Genomic DNA, 21,831 nt, shown 5'->3' on the forward strand with positions numbered 1-21,831 from the left:
TTGAAAATGCTTCAACACTGTTTATAATTAACTGAATAACTTAGGAAGCTCTGCCCACCAGTGTCTGGTGGTCACACGAGAAATAAATGGAACAACACACATAACTCTATAAACTGGAAATGGAGGTGTCGGGGGAGGGGGGTGAGAGTGGACATCCCAGAGGCCTGGTCCAACATGTGGTGGTTGCCAGGGAGAATCCTTCCCTTCACAGGGATCAAGTCATTGGAAGCACTGAGTTTGCAGACTGCTTCTGCCCTGTAATTTGGCGTCCCCTGAGAGTCTGGAAATCCGGGCAGAAGATTTTGTTCTGAATCTAATTCTGATTTTGCAACCTATCAGAATATCGCTTCACTCCATTGATGATGGTGGCAACTGTAAGAGCCCAGCAGACAGGTATCTTCTTCCCCTTGTGACTGGGGTTTGGAGAGCTTTAAAATATCTCTGTCCAGGATTTACTTTAACTCCAGGGCTGCCTTGTCCCTCAACTTCAGCAAGTTGTGGGTCCCTCCATCCTGTTCAACAGACAAGGCCCTGTCTGGAGAGAACTGCTGAGGCTGGGATTTCCAGAAGGATGTGTTTGGATTCTGATGATCCAAGCTTGGATGAGAGCAAGAAAAAAATTCCCTGAGAGGAGGAAGTTTAGGGTTGTGTGCCAGGCAACTGGTGCAGAGCTTGCCTTCCCTGTGGGAGTCTCCTTTCTGGTCCTTCTCTGTTAAGCCAGGGAAAGACTCAGAAGAGCCAGAGTCATTCAAAAGACCTGAAAGTGGTGAATTCTGGGGTCTCTGGGGTGGAGGTAGACATGGGTCTCTTCTTGGGCACAAGTGATTCGGGGCCCGTAGATGAGCTGGTGAAAGAGTCAAGAGTAGTGTCCAGGTCTTCTGGGGCCATTTTCTTAGGGAGTTGGAAGAGAGAAAGAATATCAACCCGGTGATTCAAAAACAAAGGACTACCCTGAGCTGTTTCTGGTCCGATTCAGAGTCTCTTCTTTGACTAGGCGACACTCCACTTTGACTTGGGTGACTCTCCTTCTATGAGTCCAGTTATCGCCCCATCTCCCTCCCACCATTCCTCTCCAAGCTTCTGGAGCAAGTTGTCTACACCTGCTGCCTCCACCTCCTCTCCTCCGATTCTCTACTTGATCCCCTCCAATCTGGTTTCTGTCCCCTTCACTCCACAGACCCTGCCCTCTCAGAGGTCACCCACGAGCTCCTTGCCAAATCCAACAGTTTCTTCTCCATCCTAATCCTCCAGGATCTCGGGTGATCGCAGCTGCCTTCGACACTGTTGATCACCCCCTTCTCTTGGAAACATCATCCAACCTTGGCTTCACTGACACCACCCTCTCCTGCTTCTCCTCCTATCTCTCCGGCCCCTCCTTTCAGTCTCTTTCATGGGCTCCTCTTCTGCTTCCCACCCCCTAACTGTAGGAATCCGTCAAGCCTCAGTTCTGGGTCCCTGTCTGTTTTCCACCTACCCCCATTCCCTTGGAGAACTCATTTGCTCCCAGGGCTTCAACTACCATCTCTAGGCAGACGATTTCCAAATCTACATCTCCAGCCCTGATCTTCATCCTCTGCAGTCTCCCCCTGCCTTCAGGACATCTCTACTTGGATGCCCTGCCTACACCTCAGACTTAACCTGTCCAAAACAGGACTCCTTATCTTCCCACCCACACCCTGACTTGCCCATCACTGTGGACGGCACCACCATCCTCCCTATCTCACAAGCCCATAATCTTGGTGTTATCCTTGACTCATCTGACTCATTCAACAAAAATATTCAATCTGCAATCAAATCCTGTCAGTTCAACCTTCACCACATTGCTAAAATCCACCCTTACCTCTCCACCCAAGCTGCTAGCACATTAATCCAAGCACTTACCCTGTCCTGCCTTGATTACTGCATCAGCCTCCTTGCTGACCTCCCTGCCTCCTGTCTCTCCTCACTCCAGTCCATACTTCATTCTGTTGCCTGGATTATTTTCCTACAAAAACATCCGGTACACGTTTCCCCATTCCTCAAGAACCTTCACTGGTTGCCCATCCACTACCGCACTCATTCAATAGTATTTATCGAGCGCTTACTGTGTGCAGAGCTCTGTACTAAATGCTTATCACTGTACTAAGTGCTTCTGCATCAAACAGAAACTCCTTACCATCAGTTTTAAAGCACTCGATCATCTACCTTCCCTCACTGCTCTCCTACTAAACCCCGCCCATACATTTCACTCTAACGCCAACCTACACACTGTACCTCGATCTCACCTATCTTGCCGCCAACCCCTCACCCATGTCCTGCCTCTGGCCTGGAACGCCCTCCCTCTTTATATCTGACAGAGGATCACTCTCCCCACCTTCAAAAGATTAAAAAAGCCTCCTCCAAGAGGCCATCCCCTGGGCTTTGCATATAGTAAGCGCTTAACAAATGCCATTATTATTTTCCTTTTCTCCCACTCCCTTCTGCATCACCCTTGCACTCGGATTAATACCCTTTATTCACCCCTCCCTCAGCCCCGCAACACTTATGTACATGTCTGTAATTTTAAAATTTATATTAATGTCTGTCTCCCCACCTCTAGACTGTAAACTCATTGTGGGTGGGGAATGTGTCCGTTTATTGTTGTATTGTTCTCTCCCAAGTCCTTAGTACAGTACTCTGCACACAGTAAGTGATCAATAAGTACAACTGAATGAATAGTACAGTGCACCGTATAGAGTAACTGCTCAACAAATACCACTGATTGATTGATTGAGTGATATAACCTGATCAGCTGCCTCAGCGGCTAATGTGTATACCTATTTATTGAATTGCTCACTTTGGCTTTTATTGCTTGTTATGTCTCAGCTCTGACTCTTTTACCTATTGAAAGTTGAGCAAATTGTGTCTGCTTGTCTCCCCCATTAGACTGTAAACTCCTCAAGGGGAGGGATTTTGTCTTTCACTTCTGTTGACTGCAACAAGCACTTAGTAGGCTCTTAACAGATACTACAATTACTCCTTCTATGTGCCTCAAAACTGCACACAATAGACTCTCAATTAGTGATGATGATGATGAAACAAAGCCCTGACTACTTGTATTTGATATCTCAAATGACTGCCTGAAAAAAAAGATACTTTCTTTTCCACAAACTACCATTTAATAGCTTTAAAAGTGGGAGGGATCGCCTTGATCTGGTGGGCACTGGGGCCAGGAAAGGGAGGTTATAATTAAGATAGAGATCCAGTACCATTTTTCTGATTATGAATATGCTGCTTGTGATGGCCTGGTTTGCTAAGAAAGCCTCCAAAGGGTCCAGTTCACAAGTCAAGACCCAACCCCAGAACACCTTTCCTTCCATGTGAGCTCCTTGGGGACCAGGGACTGTGTCTATGCCTCATCTATGAATTTTTCTTTCTCCCAGTGCTTTACACATAGAAAATGCTTAATTAATACGAATTAGGGAAGCAGCGTGGCGAGCATGAGCCTGGGAATCAGAGGACCTGGTTCTAATCCTAACTCTGCCAGTTGCTAGCTGTGTGACCTTGGGCAAATCACTTAAGGGTTCTGTGCCTCAGTTTCCTCAGCTGCAAAATGGTAATTCAATACTTTTTCTCTCTCCTACTCAAGACAGGGAGCCCCACGGGGGACATGGACAGTGTCCGACCCAGTGGACTTGAACCTACCCCGGGGCTTAGAATGGGGTTTGCCAGAGTGAGCTTCCAACAAGTACCGTAAAGGGAACAAAAACAAATTATTTATTCATTATTCTGGGTGCTTTTCTCATGGAAACAGGGCTGTCTCTGGAGAACAGGAGTCTGGAGAGCTGCCACCAGGCAGACAATAGAGGGGGAGTGATTGCCTGCCTAAGGCCTAGGCTTAGCCCGTGGGACCCTCTTGCTCCTGCAGGCCCTGGGGAACTACCTCCCTCATCACTATCCCAGGTGAGAAGCAGCATGGCCTAGTGGATAGAGCATGGGCCCGGGAATCAGAAGGTTATGGGTTCTAATCCCAGCTCCGCCACTTGTCTGCTGTGTGACAAGTCCCTTTGCTTCTCTGGGTCTCAGTTCCCTCATCTGTAAAATGGGGATTGAGACTGTGGGCCCCACTTGGGACAGGGACTGGGTCCAACCTGATTTACTTATATCGACCCCAGTGCTTAGTACAGTAAGCGCTTAACGAATGCCATAATTATTTAACACACGGGGTCTGGGACCGTCCAGAGTCCTGCTCATTCGGAGGAGTGGAGGGGCAGCAGCATGTTATTTATTTTACTTGTACATATCTATTCTATTTATTTTATTTTGTTAGTATGTTTGGTTTTGTTCTCTGTCTCCCCCTTTTAGACTGTGAGCCCACTGTTGGGTAGGGACTGTCTCTGTATGTTGCCAATTTGTACTTCCCAAGCGCTTAGTACAGTGCTCTGCACATAGTAAGCGCTCAATAAATACGATTGATGATGATGATGTCTTGTGTGAGCCTTGCTGTCCCTGCACAGTGACACACTGATTTATGGATGTGATTTCTACACTGTGAGCTCACTGTGGGCAGGGAGCCTACTAACTCTGTTACATTGTCCTCTCCCAAGCGCTTAGTACAGTGTTCTGCACACAGTATGCGCTCAACAAATACAACTGATTGATTTTCTGCTCTTTTACCCGTCCACCACCAGAGCCCCCGCACGAGGTTCATTGTCAGAACGAGGTTCATTGTACTAAGTCACTGTACTGAGTCAGAGAAGCAGCGTGGCTCAGTGGAAAGAACTCGGGCTTTGGAGTCAGAGATCATGGATTCAAATCCTGGCTCTGCCAGTTGTCAGCTGTGTGACTTTGGGCAAGTCACTTCACTTCTCTGTGCCTCAGTTACCTCATCTGTAAAATGGGGATTGAGACTGGGAGCCCCACGTGGGACAACCTGATCCCAGCGCTTGGAACAGTGCTTTGCACATAGTAAGCACGTAATAAATGCTATCATTATTGTCCAAGCCCCATATTCCCTGGGGAAGTCCTGCAAGGAGTGGCTTGTATGGAAAAGATCCTTGTGGCTGGATTCTCACTGTTGGTTTTGCTAGCCAGCTCTCTGTCTAAACCATCTCTTATTGCATATAACACCAAACCTCCCTCTTCCAATGTAATGCCATGGCCTTTCTCTCTTTTCAACTGAAGGACAGGACCCACCTGACCCAGGAAGTTTTCCCCAAACTAGCCCACTCATTCTCTAATTGACCAGCACCACCGCCCCCCGCCCCCCCCAAAACCCACACTTCCCTTTATAGCTCCTTTTTGTAATTATTCCATTTACGTGTATCGGTGTATTGATCATCTGTTTCCCCATCTTGAATCAGCTGTTTGACTGTAAGCTTCTTGAGGGCAGGGGCCAGGTCCTGTTTACTCCCAACACTGAGTACAGCACTTGGAACCTTGGGCTCACTAAATCAATACTAGTTACACCCCACTGACTGATAGAAGTTCCCAAAGTGGAAGCCACCTTTAACTGGAGTCCTTACTGTTGCCAGTGCTGAGTTAACAGTTGCCTCTCTTAAAAATGTAACAGAAATGTTTTTCTGCCTTCGGTGGATGCTAAATTAGCTTAACGACCAGTGAGGCGGATTCTAAATGAAGGAAATTTTACCCTCCTTTTCTCCCCGTAGACTGTAAGCTCCTTGCAGGAAGGGAGTGGGTGTGCCAACTATGTTGCATCGTATTCCCCCAAGCGCTTCGTACAAGGGTTCTGCACATGGCAGGTGCTCAATAAATACCATTGATCGATCGATCCCTCAGATTCGCATGAGACCCACTTCTTCCAAGTTCAGTTCGGCTCACTGGATCAGAATGAGTTAGGACTGAACCCAGGTATTCCAGAAACTGGGGGGTGGAGGGCAAGAAAATATACCTAAGCCTCTTCCCCTGGTGCTTACCCACCCTCCCATCTCTCCATCTCCTGTACTAAGCCCTGATCCCTAGGGTGGGGAATATTTTTCAAAGCTTTCGGTTGAAAAGTCGAGGACTTGGAATAAATCCTTGCACACGACTGGAAAATCTCCAGGCCCGAGAGCTAGCCACACCACCTGGGAAATGTTCATTCCCTGAATCTGCCCCTCCACCCGCCCCGCCCTGAAGTTCGGTCACCAAAGAGAGTCCTGAGTTGCTCACTCACCATTGAAATGGAGAACAGGGTGTTATTGAATGACATATCTGGAATGAAGAAGAGCACAGACAGGGTTGGGATGTTTGTAAACCTTCTCACATGCCTAAGATTCTTCATTCGTCACTGCAGAGAAGGTCAGAGCTATTTTCCCCCAGAATAGAGGGGTAGACTGAGGCGCAGAAGAGAGAAAAAAGTGACCCCAAACCAACCAGTAAGTCAGCAACCGAGATGGGATTAGAGTTTAATGGTCCCATTGATTACCTTCCCCGAGTTGGGAAAGGAACCTCACTTCTCCCACCAGTCTTCTCATCTGTCCAGCACAGCACCAGGCAAGAAGAGGCATTTTCCCAGAGATCTGCCCTTTCATGCCACTTAATAGAAACTCAGGATCCAGAAGCACAGGCTTTAATGCCCCATCTGCCTGTCCACTTAAAGGAATGCTTGGGCAGTGATTGCTGGAGTTTAGGAGAGTGGGATGCAAGAGTTGAGGGAGGAAGTAGTGTGGCCTAGTGGAAAGAGCCTGGGCGTCAGAGGACCTGGCTTCTAATCCCAACTCTGCCACTTCACTTCTCTGGGCCTGTTTCCTCCTCTGTCAAACAGGAATTGAATACTTACTTAGACTGTGTGCCCCAGTTGGGACCAACCTGATCATCTTGCATCTTCCCCAGCACTTAATACAGTGCTGGGCACATAGTTAGCGCTTAAAAACATAATAATAATAATGATGATGATTATGATTATCGAAAACAATAATAATTAAAGGTCAGAGAAAGAAAGTCTTAAAACCATAGAGGGATTACCTCTCCTCGAGCATCTCCTTTAAAAGAAGGTCACTGCACTGCACAGTCAGCAGGGTGACCCACAAATGGAGCAGAAAGGAGAGGCAAACTCGCAGCTCAGTAGGACTGTGTCTTAGAAAATTCATAATGGGTTGGGAGCCAGCTGCAAACTGCTCCTTTTAGGGCAGTTCCCCAAACTGGGCTAATGGTCCACAGTCTCCCCGGACCTACGGAGGTTTGGCACCCAGCTCAGAGGGAGGAGGGAAGGCTACCCAGAGAGCGCTTTTGGCCATCTCAGCCCCCTGTCAGGAATACAGACCTGTAGTGCAATAGTTTGCTTCAGTCCAGCATGATTCTCTCTGCCTACAAAGGACAGAATAAAAGAAAGAATAAAACCCCCCCTGCACTTCTCGAGGCCGATTCATCTGTTAGTCAGCCAACAATTATTTATGCTAAGCACTTGGGGCTCCATTCCTCCTTCTGAGCCCGCCTGACAGAACCCTCTGGCCTTGGGAAAATTGGTGACACAGAGGGAAGGCCAGGATCACTCAATGAATCCTGGGCTACTTGGGGCATAAATCAAGGAACTCCGGCACTCTTTTCCCAGAACCCACTTTTCATTTCTACTCTGAGCGATGGGACCTGGATTCGGGTGAGAAGCAGTGTGGCCTAGTGGAACTAGCACGGGCCTGGGTTCTAATTCCTGCTCTGCCACACATCCCGCTGTGTGACCTTGGGCTTTGGTGTGCCTCAGTTTCCTCAACTGTAAAATGGGGATTAAGACTTCGAGCCCTACATGGGGCAAGGACTGTGTCCAACCTGATTATCTTGTATCTACCCCAGCGCTTAGTAGAGTGCCTGGCACAAAGCAGGCGCTTAACAAATACCACTAAAAAAAAAATTTGGCTCCTGGGGCTTTGCATTGGAACAGAGGGTGGTGTCCAGTTAAGCTCCCTACAAAGCCACTCCCAACCTCAATCAATAAATCAATGGTATTTATTGAGCACTTACTGTGTGCAGAGCACTGTACTAAGCACTTGGGAGAGTACAACAAGAAGCAGCGTGGCTCAGTGGAGAAGAGCCCGGGCTTTGGAATCAGAGGTCATGGGTTCAAACCCTGGCTCCGCCAATTGTCAGCTGTGTGACTTTGGGCAAGTCACTTAACTTCTCTGTGCCTCAGTTACCTCATCTGTAAAATGGGGATTGAGACTGTGAGCCCCACGTGGGACAACCTGATCACCTTGTAACCTCCCCAGCGCTTAGAACAGTGCTTTGCACATAGTAAGCGCTTAATAAATGCCATTATTATTATTATTACAACAGAGTTGGGAGACATCCTCTCTGCACCCACAGGCCCTGGGCTGCACTGGGGTCCTTCACGAGGCTTAGTACAGTGCTCTGCACACAGTAAGCGCTCAATAAATACAACTGGATGAATGAATGAGGCTGATCTTGACCTTTTACTTCGAATCCTGATGGGGGTGGGGGGCTGCCGATGTTTCCCAAATAACCCTTGAAGGTTCTCCTGGCTTGGACTCACCTTTTCTTCTGCAGTTTGGCGATTCTAACTGTTAAAAAAGAAACAGGCATTAGGTCACTCTGCGGTATCATCCTGAAGAAATACTGCAGAAATAACTGGTACCCCATGAGGCCAGAAGAGAAGGCAAAAGGAATGTTTCCTGGAATTCTGCCTGGAGAACTCAGGATTCCCCTAGATTCTGTCACTCCCCAAAATAGCAGCTCTTTCAGCACGGATCAGTCGGGAAACTCTTCCCCCTTCTTCTCTCTCTCCTTGGGCTCCGAGCACCAGATAACCGTGAAGTTGGGTCTGCCCAGGATAAGTCTAATGGCATTAGCAGCAGCAGCAACAGGCAGGCTACGCACAACACGAAGTGCTTGGGAGAGAACGGTAAAAGCAGAAGACACGATCCTTGCTCTCAAAGAGTTTCTCATCTAGTGGAGGAGAGGGGCAACCAGATAGTAGATACACACTCTAGGCCCAGTAGATCCAGCCCAAATCTCCGCCTATGAACTGGGTGGGCTGGTTGGTACGCTACTAAGGGACCCCTGCGATCCATGTACCTCGTCTAATCACCACGATGACCACCACCAGAATCACAATGAGGATTAGCGCTCCAGCCAGGCTTAGGGAGACTGGCAAGACCCAGAGGGGCACTGGAAAAAAGGAAGAGTGAGAGCGGGCAGGTCAGAAAGGCAGGTCCACTGAAGAGGAAGGTCCCAGGAGAGGGTTGGGCAGGTTTCGCTGCCAACTGGAGCCTCTCTTTAGGAAGAGCGGGAGGAGGGCTTGGGTCTCCAGTGGATTATCCCGTGGACAATTCCACTACATCGGGAGTCCCAGTTTCCATTCGCGGAGGCCCCGCGATTTTTCCACGCTGCAGGTCGGTAAGAGCAGCCGACGCGACCAACGGGGGAAGGGACTGGGAGAGAGTCCAGGTTTCCAGAAAGTCTGTCCTAAAAAAGGATCCTTTCAACTTCCTCTACTTGGAAGAGAGCAGGCTAGGTCAGAGGTTGCCCGCTCTTTAGAAAGGGGGCACCCCTAATCTTCACCCCAGATGATGGGTGTAACCCCCTTACGTCCCCAGGGTCACCACATTTCTCTGCCCCCCCACCCCCACACCAGGCCCCTGACTGTGTCCCCTCGCCCAAATACTTTGTACAGACCTCTTTTAGTGATTTTGCAGCTGTTGTTACAGCGTGTGCATATGTCTGCGTATTAACTTTTCGCCTAAGGATACGGTGATTTTCAACTCCCTAGGCGGCCACAAGGAAACCAGTCCGATGGCTGCGTTGGCTAGAGGGCAAAGAGCTCAAATAGCAGTGACTACTCCAAAGAGGGAGCCGGTAGGAGGAGGATAAAAACTCCCCAGCCGAGAAGTGATGGGGAATTAGCTGAATCACCTTAGACTCTCTTCCCTCGCCCCAAGAATGAGAGCTTCATCTTTACCGAGGTTGAGCAAGAAGGCCCACCCTTACCTGTAAAGGTGACGTTCCCTGGCTCACTCAAGTTTGAGAACTGCTTTCCGATCTCACCTATCACCACATACTGACACCGGTATTGGCCGGGGGCCCCCCGGCTCGAGTTGGTCAGTGAGATGTTGATTCCGTGCTGGGTCTCCGGCGCCTGGACCGTCTGCACTGCCTCCTCTCCCTTAAACAGGATGAATGTGGCTCCCTTGAGGCCCTCGGGGGCCAGGCACTGAATGCTGATGGAGTCCCCTCCGTCGTCGTTAGCATGCGAGGTCAGGGAAATGGATGGAGCCGGGATTGCCAAAAAGCCTAGAGCTCAAAATGCAGCAAGTGTAAGGCAGGTTCAGTTAGCCGTATGAGTCCCTGACAACTAATGCCCCCTCTAGACTGTAAGCTCCTTGTGCGCAGGGACCATGTCGACCAACTCTGGTACATCGAACTCTACCAAGCGCTTAATACAGTGCTCTGCACATGGTAAGGCTCAGTAAAGATGGTTGATTGGCAACACCTAAGGAGGGCCGGAGTGGAAGGGGCAATGCTGAGGTTGCATCCCCAACCATTCTGCCGCCTTAGAGTCATGGGAACCCACAGAGTTATCTTCTACTCTCCCAAGTGCTTAGTACAGTGCTCTGCACACAGTAAATGCTCAATAAATATCACTGATTGACTGATTGATTGAATTCAGAGTCAAACCAAGCCTTTGATACTGGGGTGCTCTGCATTCCTTCCCAAAGCCAAAAGGAGTAAGTTCGATCACATCATTCCACACACTGGTGAGTTAAAGACCCTACATCAAACTTCTAGCCAAGGAGACAACCCAAAACTGATAGGAACAAGACCCTGCCCTGGCAGGTTTTCAGAAACTGGCAGCGTGGCGTATTGGATAGAGCCCGAGCCTGGGATTCAGGGGGGCCTGGGTTCTAATCCCGGCTCCACGACTTGTCTGCTGTGTGACCTTGGGCCAGGCTCTTAACTTCTCTGTGCCTCGGCTACCTCATCTGTAAAACAGGGATTAAGACCGTGAAGCCCCATGTGGGACATGGATGGTGTCCAACCTGATTAGGTTGTATCTACCCCAGCGCTTAGGACAGGGCCTGGCACACGGTAAAGGCTTAACAAATGCCATAAAACAAATCTTGTTGCTTCTCCTCAAAAGCTCTCAGTTTTGAGGTGATTTCCTGTAAAACATTCGCCTAGTTTCCTTGGCCTAGGAAGTGCCTTATGCCACCCATGATGCCAGCCTGAGAAAGGCCCTTCAGAGAGGATATCCAAGGGGAAATCCTCTAGATTCTTCATGAGGGGCAGTGAAAAACTTACCAGCTACAAGGACGAGGATTCTCCAGGGCATCTTTTCGCAGGATTCACTCACAATTCTTGCTGAGCACCGAGAGAAAAAGACAAACACTTACCATCAATTCCCTGTGTGAAGGAAGTGGAGGGGGGGAGCGAGGGTGGAAGAAGAGAAGAACAGTTTGGTAAAGTGGAGTTTCCTCACTTGGAGAGGAAGTTGCACACTCATGCGCTGAGATGTTATTGCTGTTTCTCTCCTCCCTTTTTACAAACAGTATGTCAAAGCCAGGAATCAAGGCCACATTCTCAGTTGCAGTTCTCCAAATTTCAGAAACAATGGATGGATAGTGTTGGTGGTCTGTATGTGTAAGTATTGTGCTCTTTTTTAAAAAGGGATCATTCCCAGTGGGGGGGAGGGTAAATGTCACTGGGCAGCTCAGAAACCTACGCCCTACAACTCAAACCACAACTTAAAAGCCTTGTCAAATTTGAAGTGAAACCGTGGGCAGTTTCCTTTTCCAGAGAACTGTGTTTTCAAGAATGACACACAGACACTTCTCTCTCTCTCTCTCTCTCTCTCTCTCTCTCTCTCTCTCTCTCTCTCACACACACACACACACACACACATACACACACAATCTCAGAAAACCAGAAACAAGTTTCATTAGTCAGAGAAGAAAATGCATATAAAGTTTATAAACCACTCAATCTATTCATCAGGTCTAAAAATGGACTTGTCCCCTGACAAGCACATAAGGGGTTTTGTTTTTTCCTCTCTCCTTGAGTATCTAGCCCAGGCTCCAAGGGAGAGATTGTGGGCAAGTTGGAGAGGGTGTTCAGTAGAGTGGAGTAGCACAAATGGTCAGAAGGCTAGGAGATACAGCCCTCTTAGGAGAGCAAGGCCAGCTTCAGACATTTGACCTCCTGGAGGCGGGAACAAATTTGCCACCCCCAACGCGCTATGCCAGGCACGCAGTGTCACGTAATGATGACATCCAGGATGTTGTGAGAAAGTCCCACCCGAGTCTGTCTGGACCCCCCCGTCAAGGATACAAGAGTAAAAATAAAAGACAAATGCAATCGGCTATCGATTTTAACCTTACAATTAGAGGACCTCAAAATTGCCATGCTTCAAAAGTTCCGAATAGAAAATCTTCAGAGTCGCAAAGCTGCCCCACTTTCCGCTGCCCCCTTCAAAAGCGGGCCCCGTGCCCTGAGATGGCCGCCTCTCTCGTTTACCGTCTGAAGCCGGTCCTGGAGGAGAGGAGAAAAATAGTATAGGAGCGTTACTTATTTTCTCAACCAGATTGGGTCGGTTGAAAATTGTTAATGATCCTTAAAAGTCTCTGGGCAGAAATGCTTGCAAAGAGGTTAGACTAACCATCATTAAAAAAAGGTCTGGTTTAGACTGAATGAATCGCCACTTGTCCTCTACCTGAAAGGCCCTTCTTTCTCATATTTGGGGTCTTCGGCTCTTTGGCCAGCCCTCCTCCATCCATTTCCCTGATTTCAAAGGAGCATGGCGTAGTGGATAGACCACAAGCCAGGGAGTCAGGAGGTTGTGGGTTCTAATCCTGACTTCGCCACTTATCTGCTGTGTGGCCTTGGGCATGTCACTTCACTTCTCTGTGCCTCAGTTACCTCAACTGTAAAATGGGGCTTGAGACTGGGAGCCCCATGTGGGTCAGGGACTGTGTCCAACCCAATTTGCTTGTAATAATAATAATAATAATGGTGGCATTTATTAAACGTTTACTATATGCAAAGCACTGTTCTAAGCACTGGGGAGTTTACAAGGTGATTAGGTTGTCCCACATGGGGCTCACAGTCTTCATCCTCATTTTACAGCTGAGGGAACTGAGGCCCAGAGAAGTTAAGTGACTTGCCCAAGGTCACACAGCTGACAAGTGGCGGAGCCAGGATTTGAACCCATGACCTCTGACTCCAAAGCCCGGGCTCCTTCCACTGAGCCATGCTGGGGTACTCACCCCAGCGCTTAGTACAATGCCTGGCACACAGTTAGCGCTTAACAAATACCACAATTATTATTATTATTATCCTATCAATCGAGGGGACTCCATCGGCATTCAGTGTGTGGCCCCTGAAGGCCTTGTGGGAGCCAGGTTCCTCCCCGTTCAAGCTGACCCACAGGACTTAGCCCTATCTTAAGGATTTCAGATTTAAGCGCTCACTATGTGCTAGGCACTGTACTAAGAGCTGGGGTCGAGACCAGCTAATCAGGTTGGACACAGTCCGATTGATGGTGTCCTACATGAGGCTCATAGTGCTAATCCCCATTCTACAGATGAGGTAAGTGAGGCCCAGAGAAGTGAAGTGACTTGCCCAAGATCACAGCAGACGAGTGGTGGAGCTGCGATTAGAACGCAGGTCCTTCTGACTCCCGGGCCCCGGGTTCTATCCACTAGGCCACACTGCTTCTCTATTTCTTTTGATGATAATGAACCTCTTGGCCATCCCTTCCTCCTTAGACTGTCCTTTGATCTTTGCTTTGCCAATCAGTACTCTCCTGGTTCTCCTCCTACTTCTTGGATGGCTCCTCCTGCTTCCTTCGCTGGCTTCCCCTCCTCCTCTCGCCCTCTAACTGGCTTTATGCTGGGTCCCTTGTTCTCCTCTCTCTACATTCATTTCACTGGTGAACTCATCCACCTGCATGGCTTCAGCTAGAGAAGCAGTGTGGCCTAATAGAAAGAGCGTGGGCCTGGCAGTCAGAGGACCTGGGTTCTAATCCTGCCTCTGCCACTTGTCTGCTGTGGGAGCCAAATGACAGCGAGGAGTGGAAGCTGACTGTGGGCTTCAGACACAGAGGGGACGGTGATGTTGTCAATAGAGATGGGAAAATTGTGGGGAGGAGGAGAGAGTTTAGGAGGAAAGATGAGAAGGTCTGTTTTGGACATGTTAAATTTGAGGTGCCATCCAAGTGGAGATATCCCAGAGGGAAGAGGAGATAGTTGGAGGGAGGTCAGGGCAAGAGAGGTGTATGTGTGAGTAATAATAACAATAATAATAATAATTGTGGTATTTGTTAAGTGATTACTCTGTGCCAAATATTAAGCGCTGGGGCAGATACAAGATAATCAGGTCCCACATGGTGCTCCCAGTCCAAGTAGGAGGGAACACAGGCTTTGAATCCCCAATTTGCCGATGAAGGAACGGAGGCACAGAGAAATGAAGTGACTTGTCCAGAGCGTTTCTGCACAAAGATGATCCGGGCAGCAGCGTGAAGTATAGATGAAAGTGGAGAGAGACAGGAGGATGGGAGATCAGAGAGAAGGCTGATGCACTCTTCATTCATGGCTGTACCCTGCTCTCATCCTGCCCCCCTCCATCCCCTTGCTCACAATGTCCCCAGGGCTTAGCACTCCCTTCCTTTTTTTTTTTTAAGGTATTTGTTAAGTGCATACTATGTGCCAGTATCTATGTGGAGTAGATAGAAAGTGATCAGATTGGACACAGTCCACTTCCCACATGGGGCTCACAGTCTTAATGCCCATTTTATAGATGAGGTAACTGGGGCATAGAGAAGCTAAGTGACTTGCCCAAGGTCACACAGCAGATGAGTGGCGGAGCTGGGATTAGAACCCAGGTCCTTCGGATTCCCAGGCCTGTGCTTTATCCATTAGGCCTTGTCGCTTCTTTTTTTATGGTTTTTGTTAAACGCTTACTATGTGTCAGACATTGTTCTAAGCACTGGGGTAGCTACAGGTTAACTGGTCGGACACATTCCAATGTCCTGCATGTAAGTAGGAAGGATAACAGGTACTGAACCCCCATTTTACAGATGAGGAAACTGAGAAACACAAAAGAGAAGTGACGTGCTCACGGTCACACAGCAAGAAACCGGCAGAGCCGGAATTAGAACCCCGATTCTCTGATTTCCAGGCCCGTGCTCTTTCCACTAGGCCACACTGCTTCCTCACACATATCCACCGGGTGAACCCTCCCCACCTCGCCAGCATTCCTAAATCCCCCACCTCTCCCTCTCTGACAAATTTCAGTACCCACTTTTCATCATCCCCTCAGCACTTTTGTCCACCCTCAGCACTTGGGAAGAATAATCAGGGCATTTAATAAGTGCTTACTACGTGGCAAGGGCCAGAACAGATACCAGGTCATGAGATCAGACACAGACCCTGGCCCACATGGAGCTCCCGATCTATATTATTCCTATTGTACAGGTGAGAAAATTGAGGCCCAGTGAAGTTTAAGTTCCCAAGTTCACTCAGTAGGCCTGTGGAAGTGCTGGAACTCAAATCCAGGTTTTCCGACTCCCACTCCTGTGGCTTAGTGGAAAAAAGATGGGCTTGGGAGTCAGAGGTCGTGGGTTCTAATTCATTCATCCATTCATTCAATCGTATTTATTGAGCGCTTACTGTGTGCAGAGCACTGTACTAAGTGCTTGGGAAGTACAAGTCGGCAACGTATAAAGACGGTCCCTACCCAACAGCGGGCTCACAGTCTAGAAGGGGGGAGACAGGCAACAAAACAAAACATGTAGACAGGTGTCAAAATCGTCAGAACAAATAGAATTAAAGCTATATGCACATCATTAACAAAATAAATAGAAGAGTAAATATGTACAAGTAAAATAGAGTAATAAATCTGTATAAATACATACAAGTGCTGTGGGGAGGGGAAGGAGGTACGGCTCTGCCACTTACCAGTTGTGCGACTTGGGGCAAGTCACTTAACTTCTCTACCTCAGTTACCTCATCTGTAAAATGGGGATTAAGACTGTGAGGCCAATGTGGGACAACCTGATTACCTTGTATCCACCCCAGCGTTTAGAACAGTGCTTGGTATATAGTAAGCACTTAACAAATACCATTATTTATTATCATTATTATTATTATTATTATTATTATTATTATTATTATTCTTTCCACTGGGCCATATACACAATAGAACCCTGTAACTAAGGACTATGAATGACTAACTAAAGTTTACCTGGGGGAGGGGCTAGTCTGAGGACTCCCACCTCCAAGATCTATTCTTTCACTTGTCTCACCTTTGTTCTCTCTGTGGCTCAGTCCTTGTTTGCAATCCAACAGGAACTGTGTCTGATCTCTTAGGTTTGTATCTGCCCCAACATTTAGGACAGTGCCTGGCACAAAGTAAGCACATAATATATTCCCTAACTAACTTGCTACTATCATTTCTCAAACACCTTGCAGGAAAAGGGATGACCGTGGCTTTAGAAAGCATTTGTGCACAATGGCAACTCCTCCAGGGCAAAGATCATGCGTCCTAAAGGTCAGTGTCTGCAGTCAACTCATCAGTCTGAGGGGTTAATTAGAGTATTTATGAAGAGGATCCCAGTGGGGTAAAAGCAAGATCATCAGATTAGGAAAGGTCCCTGTTTTACATGGGGCTCACAATCTATGTGGGAGAAGACAGATATGTGAAAGGATAAGAACGACCAATTCAATAATTCGAAATAACAGCGTGGAAACAAACAGTCCTGGGAAAGTGAAGGGCTCTTCATTGGTACAGATAACACTACTTAGTGACAAATTACAGCAGCTCCCCCAGTGTGCTAAATTAATTCATTAACTGTGGTATTTGTTTAGCACTATTATGTGCCAAGTGCCAGGGTGGATACGACATAAACAGATGGAATACGCAGTCCCTCACTGGTGCTCACAGTCTAGGGGGAAGGGAGAACAAGTATTTGATCCCCATTTTACAGATGAGGAAACTGAAGCTCGAGAAGTGAAGTGACTTGGCCAAGGTCACACAGCAGGCCGAGCCGGCATTAGAACCTGGGTCCTCTGCCTCCCAGACTTGTGCTCTTTCCACGAGGCCACACTGCTTCTCGGTGTCAGGTGGCACAGTCTGGCAGAGTTCGGGGCGGGGGAGCTGGGACCCTCCCTGGACCTCTTAGTTCTGACAGTCTGGGGACTAAGGATTGCGTGGTGCAATCTGCTGCCCACCCTCCACTCTTGCAGTTGGCATGAAAGGGAGGCTGTTGGGGGCATCAAGCAGACTTCTGCGGCTGGGATGGCCAGGGAAGCCCAGCCCTCCCCTCCAGTCCATTTCATCCAAGGGGAGAGGGCCTTAAGGCTATGGGGAAGAGCCATCTGTTTCGGACCCCCCCCCCCCCCTTGCCTCCAAGCAAGCGAATAACTAAATCGTCCAAATCTCCTGGGATGAAAACTTCACAACCACCCTCGGAAATCTGTTCCAGTATTTTATTCCTCCTCTTAAAAAATTTTCTTCCTTATGTTCCACCAAACCCTCTCCTGCTGCAATTGAAAGGATTTCCTCATTTTCGGTCCTCTTTGGACAGGAAGAAAAATCGGCTAGTATCTTCCTCATGAAACCTTTCAAATACCTGAAGAGTTATTAAAGTATTCACTTTGATGTCTCTTCTCTGGGGCAAATAATACCAATTCCTTAACCTTTCCTCTTAGGAAACGCTTTCCATCCCTTTAGTAATTTTTGTTCATCTTTTCTGGACCCACTCCAGTGTCTCCACATCCTTTTTGAAATGTGATCAAATTGTAAACAATGCTCTAGAAAAAAATCTGACGGGGGCAAAGCAAAGGAAGGATTACTTCCTGTTTCTTGAATGCCATACCCCCACTAATACATCCCAGTGTTATATTGGCTTCATTATTAATAATAATTGTGGTATTTATTAAGTGCTCACTATGTGCCAATTTGGGTAGATAGAAGATCATTCATTCATTTAATCGTATTTATTGAGCACATTACTGTGTGCAGTGCACTGTACTAAGCGCTTGGGAAAGTACAATACAGCAATAAAGAGAGACAATCCCTGCCCACAGGGAGCTCACAGACTAGGGGGGAGACAGACATCAATGCAAGTAAACAGACATCAATATAAATAAATAAAATTACAGGTAGATACGTAAGTGCTGTGGGGCGGGGAGAGGGGGGAAGAGCAAAGGGAGCAAGCCAGGGTGATGTGGAAGGGAGTGGAAGATGAGGAAAAGTGGGGCTTAGTCTGGGAAGGCCTCTAGGAGGAGATGTGATTTCACTAAGGCTTTGAAAGCGGGGGAGAGAGTAATTTTCAGGTGGATTTGAGGAGGGAGGGCATTCCGGGCCAGAGGTAAGATGTGGGCCAGGGGTCAGCGGCGAGACAGGTGAGATTGAGGCACAGTGAGAAGGTTAGCACCAGAGGAGCAAAGTGTCCGGGCTGGGTTGAAGAAAGAGAGAAGCAAGGTGAGGTAGGAGGGGGCAAGGTGATGGAGAGCTTTAAAGACAATAGTGAGGACTTTTTGTTCGATACAGAGGTGGATAGTCCGGCCGGACACAGTCCCTGTCCCACGCAGGGCTCACGGTCTACAGGGGAGGGAGAATAGGAATTGAATCCCCATTTTACAGATGAGGAAACTCAGGCACAGAGAAATTAAGGGACTTCCCCAAGGCCACACAGCAGGTAGAGCCGGGATTAGAATCCAGGTCCTCTGACTCCCAGACCCACGCTCTTTCTTCTAGGCCAGGCTGCTTCGACTCAAGCAATCAATCAATCAATCGTATTTATTGAGCATTTACTGTGTGCAGAGCACTGTACTAAGCGCTTGGGAAGTACAAGTTGGACTCATATTCAGCTTCCGATTGGCCCTCAGGCCATCTTTCTGATGAATCAGTGCCTGGTCTCCTCCGGTATCTATGCTAGTTGCTTTTTGGACCTACTGATTTTTTAGGACCATTTTCCTAATTTATCAAGGTCGGTGGGCATTCGATTTCCACCATCGGAGGAGTTAAGCAACGCTGTCTTATTTGGCTTCAAAACTGTCCATTAGCTTTCTCCTTTTTTTAATGTATCTGCTCTCTTCATCCACTGCTCCCCTACTCATAAGCTCCATTCCCTCCAAACTCATCTACTCACTATGCCTCGCCCTGCCCCATGCCTAGAATTCCCTCCCCCTTCAAATCCACCAGTCCACAATTCTCTCCAGCTTCAAAGCCTTCCCGAAACTCCACCTCCTCCACGAAGCCTTCCCTGATTGATCACCACCACCCCAGGTCATGCCACCCCAACATCCCCCTTAGCATTTACATTCATACATTCCTAGCCCTTATGAATATATCTGTCTACATGGATCTTAGATCTATATTAATCAATCAATCAATCAATCGTATTTATTGAGCGCTTACTGTGTGCAGAGCACTGTACTAAGCACTTGGGAAGTACAAGTTGGCAACATCTAGAGACAGTCCCTACCCAACAGTGGGCTCACAGTCTAAAAGGGGGAGACACAGAACAAAACCAGACTAACAAAATAAAATAAATAGAATAGATATGTACAAATAAAATAGAGTAATAAATATGTACAAACATATATACATATATACAGGTGCTGTGGGGAAGGGAAGGAGGTAAGATGGGGGGATGGAGAGGAGGACGAGGGGGAGAGGAAGGAAGGGGCTCAGTCGCTGCGACTATGTGTGGTAGAAACGTTCCCTGCCCACAATGAGCCCCCTCCTTTCATTCATTGTCAATCATATTTATTGAGTGCTTACTGTGTGCAGAGCACTGTACTAAGCACATGGGAAGTCCAAGTTGGCAACATACAGAGACGGTCCCTACCCAACAGTGGGCTCCCAGTCTAGAAGGGGGAGACAGACAACAAAGACAACAGACAACATATTAACAAAATGAAATAAGTAGAATAAATATGTACAAATAAAATTGATTAATAAATCCGTACAAACATATAGACATATATACACGTGCTGCGAGGAGGGGATGGAAGTAAGGTGGGGAGGATGGAGAGGGTGATGAAGGGGAGAGGAAGGAGGGGGCTCAGTCTGGAAAGGCCTCGTGGAGGAGGTGAGCTCTCACTAGGGCCTTGAAGGGAGTTCATGGGTCCAAATCCCGGCTCCGCCAGTTGTCAGCTGTGTGACTTTGGGCAAGTCAAATCAATTCAAATATTAGGGAAGCAGCGTGGCTCAGTGGAAAGAGGCTTTGGAGTCAGAGGTCATGGGTTCATCTCCCGACTGCCAATTGTCAGCTGTGTGACTTTGGGCAAGTCACTTAACTTCTCTGTGCCTCAGTTACCTCATCTGTAAAATGGGGATGAAGACTGTGAGCCCCCTGTGGGACAACCTGTTCACCTTGTAACCTCCCCAGTGCTTAGAACAGTGCTTGGCACATAGTAAGCGCTTAATAAATGCTATTATTATTATTATTATCTACATGGATCTGTGGCAGTCAGTTCTGCCATAACGAATAAGGCAGCATGGCCCAGTGGACGGAGCACGGGCCTGGGAGCCAGAAGGACCTGGGTTCTAATCCCGACTCTGCCACTTGTTTGCTGTGTGACTTTGGGCAAGTCGCTTTGCTTCTCTGGGCCTACATTACCTCGTCTGGAAAATGGGGATTGAGACTGTGAGCCCCATGTGGGACAGGGACTGCATCCAACCTGATTAGGTTGTAACTACCCCCCGCGCTTAGTACAGCATCTGGCACATAGTAAGCACTTAACAAAAAACATTTTTAAAAAATGTTTTCACTACGTGTTTTGCAATATCTAGACTGCAAAGGCAGACTCGGGGAATGTCCTTATCTAGCAATCAATATTTATTGAGCACTCACTCTACATAAAACACTGTATTAAGCATTTGGGGGAGTACCACCAAGGTAGAAGACGTGAATCCTGCCCTTAAGCATCTTTCAATCTAGCGAGGAGATGGACGCTAAAAGCAACAGTAGACAGTAAGCTGTTGTTGCTTTTTTAGAGTCTAGACTGGAAGCTTGTTGTGGGCAGGGAATGTGTCTGTTATATTGTTATATTGTACTCTCCCGAGCACTTAGTACAGTGCTCTGCACACAGTAAGTGCGCAATAAATACGATTGATTGAATGAATGAATGAAATTATTGTATGCATTTGTGCAGTGCTGATGTGTGGTGAGTGCTACAATGTGGAAATTCCTTAATGTGGGGTTGTTTGAGAATGTAACCCCACATTCTATGAAAACAAATTGTGCTCTGCTTATTCGTTCACTTATGCCTCTATTATTTCATGCCTCACTGAGATAGCAGGGGTGAAACAGCCAGAAGTAGGGAGACGCTTGATGGGGCGACGCCATAGATGGTCAAGGTTTCTGACCAAAGAACCATCTAGGGCATCCTGCACATTAAACACACTCAGCAGGAATCCTGAAAATGGATGGATAACATGGCTGTGAGGCAGTAACTTTGGCTGGAGACGGGATTTGCTCGTAAAATTCTCAACTACACTTCGCGGGCCTCCCTGCCCGCCTATTAGCCTGTTGTACCTGCTGTCCCCGTGGGAATATGACTCCCGGGGACAAGAGAGTGGGAGTGACACTATGCAAACCACTAACACTACAATCAATTCCTTCACACAGGTTCTCAATCCTCAAGTTCCCGTGACAGAATCGAGGCTCGTGTCACTGCTTATGATGGAAGACTCCACCATTATTCCCTGACCCATCATTCTTCCTTTTGTTAATCTAGTTATACCATTACCCTTCCTCTTCCTACCCCTAATTGTAATAATAATAATGATAGCATTTATTAAGCACTTACTATGTGCAAAGCGCTATGTTTTTTAAGCACTTACTATGTTCTAAGCGCTGGGGAGGATACAAGGTGATCAGGTTGTCCCATGGGGGGCTCACAGTCTTAATCCCTA

The 21,831-nt window shown here is 47.7% G+C and overlaps 1 protein-coding gene across 2 annotated transcripts in view; it reads right to left on the reverse strand.

Annotated features, from left to right (window-relative positions):
- The window catches only part of CX2H19orf38 (chromosome X2 C19orf38 homolog), a 25,887-nt gene continuing 4,056 nt past the window's right edge, over nt 1–21,831 (reverse strand). Inside the window, exons 2-9 of one of the 2 annotated variants that reach the window (XM_038770561.1) lie at nt 12,285–12,435; nt 11,209–11,268; nt 9,898–10,200; nt 8,986–9,078; nt 8,444–8,471; nt 7,223–7,266; nt 6,134–6,171; nt 1–891 (exon numbers count right to left, since the gene is read on the reverse strand). In XM_038770561.1, the coding sequence (XP_038626489.1) occupies nt 745–891; nt 6,134–6,171; nt 7,223–7,266; nt 8,444–8,471; nt 8,986–9,078; nt 9,898–10,200; nt 11,209–11,268; nt 12,285–12,309 (738 nt within the window). In that variant the 5' untranslated portion in view covers nt 12,310–12,435 and the 3' untranslated portion in view covers nt 1–744. Of the gene's footprint in view, nt 892–6,133; nt 6,172–7,222; nt 7,267–8,443; nt 8,472–8,985; nt 9,079–9,897; nt 10,207–11,208; nt 11,269–12,284; nt 12,436–21,831 lie in introns of both variants that reach the window. The other variant, XM_038770560.1, reaches the window with a different exon arrangement.

The sequence above is a fragment of the Tachyglossus aculeatus genome, chromosome X2 (assembly GCF_015852505.1).
Source record: "Tachyglossus aculeatus isolate mTacAcu1 chromosome X2, mTacAcu1.pri, whole genome shotgun sequence".
NCBI lineage: Eukaryota > Metazoa > Chordata > Mammalia > Monotremata > Tachyglossidae > Tachyglossus > Tachyglossus aculeatus.